The 5,844-nt window shown below is 42.5% G+C and overlaps 1 protein-coding gene across 1 annotated transcript in view; it reads left to right on the top strand.

The window, feature by feature from the left end:
- Rpl37a (ribosomal protein L37a) overlaps positions 1 to 631 on the top strand; it is a 3,973-nt gene extending 3,342 nt beyond the window's left edge. Inside the window, exon 4 of the mRNA XM_023701391.1 lies at positions 507 to 631. Coding sequence (XP_023557159.1) covers positions 507 to 570 — 64 coding nt within the window. The 3' untranslated portion in view covers positions 571 to 631. The remainder of the gene's footprint in view (positions 1 to 506) is intronic.
- Positions 632 to 5,844: the final 5,213 nt, after the last annotated feature.

Here is a 5,844-nt window from a genome sequence, read left to right as displayed (position 1 = left end):
GTGGAACTGGGGATTGAACTCAGGCCCTTGTGCTTGCCAGGCAAGCACTTATTCTGCTGAGCCATCTCCCCGGCCCCTAAGACAGGGGTCTTGCTGAACTGCCTAAACTGAGTTTGAACTTGTGATCACTGCCTGAGGCTCTCACGGTGCTGGGAGTACAGGCCTGTGCCACCACGCCTGGCAGAAGATTTGGTGCTGAGCAGGAGGTCCTTTTGAAGGGGTCTCACTTTTATGTTTCTGGCTGGCATAAGACCATCCCCGTCCTTAGCCTCTCAAATGCTGGGAGGATTATGGGCCACCCACACCCAGCATGAGTAGTAGTCTTAATGTTGGATAAATGTTTGGATTGAGTAGCAAAATATTCATAGTCCATCTCCATATAATTATTTCCAGGAGAAATTTAGAAAAGAGACTGTAGGATTGTAAGGTAACAGGCATGATTTACTTATTCCTATTTCATATGTTAACATACTTAATTATGTTGGAAACAATTTTTTTTTTAACAGTACCACTTCGGCGGTCACAGTGAAGTCAGCCATCAGAAGACTGAAGGAATTGAAAGACCAGTAGAAGCTCTTACAATTTGAGACATCTCTAGCCTATAATAAATGGGTTAATTTATGTAATGAAATTGTGTTGGTGTGTTAATTTTGTTAGATATTTTTATTTGCATTGCATTAATGTTGCCCTTTGAAAACATGCGGAAGTCCTAATTTAAATTCGGAATTGGCTGTCAGGTTACTGAAATGTTTCTCTTTCGATATCAGATGATATGATCTGTTTTAGGTTAAGTATGATCTTAGCTTTTGCCATTTGAACTAATTTGGGATATGTTGATAAATACATGCACATTTTTAAGATTCTTATCTTTTTGAGAGGGCCTCAGGTTGCCCAGCCTGGGCTTAAACTTACAATTTTTTATTGCCTTCCAGAGTAATACACCAGTAAAAAGGTGGTGGAACTGCATGATGAATGTAGCCATGGACTACAATAAGTACGAATAGATTTTAAAAATCGTGAAGGTGATTGAAATACATTATTGTAGGTAAGAAAATAGTGATTTTCCCAAGGTCTTAGGGAAGCGGCTCAGGGAGAAAGCACTGAAATTAAGACTTGGCCTGTGCTTTTGTAACAATATTTGACTGCCTGAAAGTTAAGGTTTGGTATGTTTGTTCTTCCATACTAATGATTCCTGTTATTGTACTGGTTCATTTTCAGTGGTTTTCTGAGCGTTTGGTTCTAACATACTTTATGGGACATTGCATTGGGACATAAAGATGAGGAAGGCCTGGGTTTCTTCCTAGAAGGTTAGAGGCCATCTCCTAAGTGTTTGGATGGATGCTGTGATAAAGGGACAGATAGCTAGGTGCCAAGAAAATAGGTTTTGCAAGTTCGGGGTGTGGATTGAGGGATTGTGATACTCTAAAAACTGTTAGAGTTATGGTTGAGGTGAGAGCCACAGATCAAATTCTGGAGCCAAGAATTGATACAGGGACTTTTAGAGGACCTAGCAAAGGTTGGAAACAATGTATTAGCAGATGTTGCAGGCAGGAGAGAAGTTAAAACAAGTTTTTCCTTTCTCCTGTAGGAAAGAAAACTACTTTGTCATGGATGGCTTCTCAGGCCAAAGCTTATGGATGGGGGTGTGGGGGAAGACAGGCTTAGCGTGCAATGATCCAAGATTCATGTCACAGGGCTGGGGAGATAGCTCAGTGGATTAAGTGCTTGCCTGACAAGTGCAAGGTCCCGAGTTCATTCCCTGGCACCATCAAAAAAGACCAAGATTAGTGTCAGTTGATCCCATAGCTCAGGACCCTTCAGCATATTATCAGGAAAGTGGGTGTGTAATTGGTGCCCCAAACCCACGTTTTCTGGTTGCAGTTAATGAAAAAGTTTAGTTGAAGTGTGAGACTGTTAATCTGTTGCCCACTCTGGCAACATGTATAAGATTCAGTCACTTGGGGCTGGAGAGATGGCTCAGTGGTCTAAAGCACCTACTTGGAACAAGCTTTGGGACCATGGTTCGATCCCCCAGCACCACATGCCAGCCAGCCCTGCCCCCAGGTGGGCTGAGCTGGTCACACACACAATAAATGTAAAATACATAAAAATATTTAAAAAAAAGATTCAGTCACTAGTCTTAAAGCTTAGAGTCCGAAGTAGTTCAAGTTTTCCTCTGCTATATTAGAAGGGTCACCTTTGACAAGTTTTTTTCTGTGCTTAGTTGTTTTTGTTTTTTTACCTATAAAATGAATGATCTCTGTCCCTCTCACTAAGAGAACCAGGTAGGTACATTTGGGTCCAGACTACTATACAATGTTGGGCTTGTAGAGACCTCAGATCCCCCAGAAGAAAAGGAGCTAACATAGATATGTTTTTGGTTTTGTGGGTAGTGTAGGACCGTGTTAAAGTGCTACAGGAGAAGGAATTTGGAGGAGAGCTGCCTGTGGCCAAAGCATGAGTTAGGGAGTAGTTCAAGCTAAGAGAAGTTTGGGGCCCAAGGGGAAAAGGAACAACTCAATCCCTAAAGCCCTCTTGACTGAATGAGCACCCCAGGAAGGTCCCACCTTCCAATACTATCGTAATGAGGTTGCAACGTGAGTTAGGACATTGAAGCCCAGTGACCAGGGCTTTGTAGTGACCAATTCTGCTAATACCTCTTAACCATTTGAAAAGCAGTTTTAGTTTGCTGCAGTACCATGGGATAACTGCAGTGGAACATTTTCTGTGCAACCCTATTATAAACTAACTTGAAGTTACCTGATCTACAGAATTAGAATCAGACATCTACAATGGCATTGCATTCTAAAATTGGAAGTTTCTATACAATATTGGACCAGGGGAGATCAATAAAAAGTAAATGAGGAATATATATAAATATTTTCAGCCGCCTCATTGTCTCTAAATTCAGATGTGTTCTCCTTTGGGAGTTTCCTATGCCAGCTAATGGAAGATAGGAATGAGCTTCAACATGTGGACAGCAGTCAAACATGGAAACAAGTAGCACTGAAAGAACTGAAGCAGACTTGTACTGGACAGAATTTAGGAGAGGATCCAGTTTGGAAGCAGAAAGGGGGTTTGACGTAGAGAGCACTGGCTAATGCGTTGGTCAACGGGTTGGGATAGTTGGGAGGAACAAGAATGGAAGGCTCACTGTATCGAGAATGGTGGGCAAGGTTACTTCAGGAGAGGTGGGTAGCTAGAATTCTTAAAATGAGTACAGAATTGTTAATATTTGTAGCCCTTGTAAGTGCCCACTAGAAAGCATTTACCGTGGACATTGCTCTAAATGAATGATAACCCAGCTCGGTACTTAATGGGGGTCCATGAACAGTCATGACAGATGAAGTCTGCACATGTCCTCAAAACCACGAGCCACCCTTGTCACTGCTGATCTGTGCATTACTCCTGCAGAGTGGGGATGATGCTACCCGAAGCAGCATGCACCTTCACCTCCCAGCTAGGGTGCAGCTTCCCTGGAGCCAGCATGTATGGGTGACATAATGGAAGTGAGATTGAGCCTTGAATTTGATGAGGTTAGGGGTCCTAGTGCTTCGGGAAATTACTTCATTTTAAGGGAATGTAACTTTGGCCACGTTTAAATGGAAATCTTGAGATAATCTTTGAATCATTTCTCCTCGGATGCATTGCCTTCATCGGCTAGCTGTTCTTTTGAGATGCTTTACCTTGCATGAGCTGCTGCAGTAGGTTGCCTCTCCTTTGGCCTCTAGTTAGGTTAGTTACTGGAAGGCACCCGCAGAAGATCTAGAAGATGAAAAGAAAATGGAGTCATACGTATTTCCCCTGCCTTGCTGAGTTGCCATGGGGAGGCCTGTCTTCTATTGAAAGCTGCAGCTTGTTAAGGTGGTCTTCCCTCTATCTACAACTACTTTTTCTGAGGTTTAACAACATTCTTTTGTCTCAATGCCTTTAGGCCTAGGTATAATAATGACTCTGCAGTGCTACTAATCCTAGTGCTTTATCCATTGTTCATTTAACCTTGGCTGCACAGTTTGCTATGGCGGGATTAAGTGTCCCCCAAAGGCCCATGCTAAGGGCTCAGGGGCCAGCCTGTAGTGCTGCTGGGAGGTGATGGAGCCTTTAAGAGTGGGGCTATTGGTCACAGGTGACATGACCTGGAAGGAATGAATACTGGGAAAGAAATATCTAGAAAGATGATCAGGTGTGGTGGTGTTTGCTTATAATTCCAATACTTGGGAGGCTGAAGCACGAAGGTCACCAAGAGTCTGAGGTGAAGGTGGGCTACATAGCTCAAGACTAACTCTAATTACACAGTAAGACTCTTATCTGTTATGTCTTAGTTACTCTTCTCTCGTTGCTGGGACAAATACCCGACACTCAAACTGAAGGAAGGAAAGGTTTATTTAGCTCACAGTTACTGGAGGTTTCCGTTCATACTCATCTGGGTCCAAGGCAGAGCAGCACAGAGCAGAAAGCAACCTTTCATGGCAGCGGCAAAGAGCAAGAGCACAAGGGAGGGGTAGCAGCAGCTCAAGCAGCCTAGCTTCTCTTCCCACTTTACATTGTAATGCAAATTACCTGCCCCAGGGTAGGGGAAGTACTCACACCTATGGGTACTTCCCAGTACTTACCCACCTACGGGTAATCCCAGCAGTACTAAAACCCATAATCCCAGCCTTGGATCACACATAATCCCAGGGGATCATGAGTTAACACAAACTCTAGAAGTCCTCACCCCATGACTGCATGAGGCTTTGGGGGGGACAACAAACCATAACATGTTAATAAATAAATCCAGGAAGATGAGCCAATATAATGGGAAAGAAGAAGCAAGTGTAAGATACATAGAAACTATAGGGATGAGTTCTAATACGTGTGTAATTGGAGTTCAATAAAGAAAAGGGGAGAAGATGATAGCTAAAGTCAACGAAAGCCAGGCGTGGTGGGGCACATCTGTATTCTCAACACTTGGGGGACTGAGGCAGGAGTATTGCTGCAAGTTCAAGGCCAGCTTGGATTGGTCGAAGAGGACACTGCCCCTGATAGAAGCAGATTGTTGCTTGGCCAAGGTTATGTGAGTAGCTGTGCTCCCCTGCTAGAACTTCTAAATAAGCTCTCAAGAGACCAAATTATAAATATCTGTTGTAATCTCTGATAATCATTAAAAGAATAGAAATGTATAACTTGATATGACAAAAGTAATCCCAGCTCTTGGGAGGTTGTAAACAGGCGGATCACTATGAGTCCGATCTAGTAGTGAGGCCCTGTACACCCTGTAGACCCTTCTCTAAAAATACAAAAATAAATAAAGTAGAATTAAAAGCACAAAAAAGGGAGGAAAACTGATGGGACAAGTAGCACAGGATATGATAGATTAGACTTATCTCTACATACATTATATTAATGTGTCCATAATAACATATAGACTAAATGTTTCAATTAGAAGATAAAGGTGGTCAAACTGAATTACACACCCAATGTAAAAGAAGCAAAGACTTAAAGTATAAGGAATTGGGTGTAGATAATAAAATATTAGGATACAGACACTAAAATCAGACACAGAAAAGTCGAAAGTAAAAGGATGGAAAATGTGCCACATGTAAACAGTGACTAATAGAAGCCTATACTAATATCTGACAAAGACGCTTTAATGAAAAAACCTGGCTACAGGTGAAGATAACAGAACACTGAGTAGATGTTGATGGCTCTGAAAATGTTCTTGAATTTAAGACAAATGCTAGCTAGGGAAATCAAGAACTGATAAAATCAGGGCTGGTGAGATGGCTCAGTGGTCTAAAGCACCTACTTAGAACAAGCTTAGCAAAGCTCAGGGACTGCGGTTCAATCCCCCAGCACCACATG

This window comes from Octodon degus, unplaced genomic scaffold (assembly GCF_000260255.1).
Source record: "Octodon degus isolate 3935 unplaced genomic scaffold, OctDeg1.0 scaffold00135, whole genome shotgun sequence".
NCBI classification, from domain to species: Eukaryota; Metazoa; Chordata; class Mammalia; order Rodentia; family Octodontidae; genus Octodon; species Octodon degus.
The sequence above is the reverse complement of the archived record's forward strand: the minus strand, read 5'-3'. Positions and strand labels throughout refer to the sequence as shown.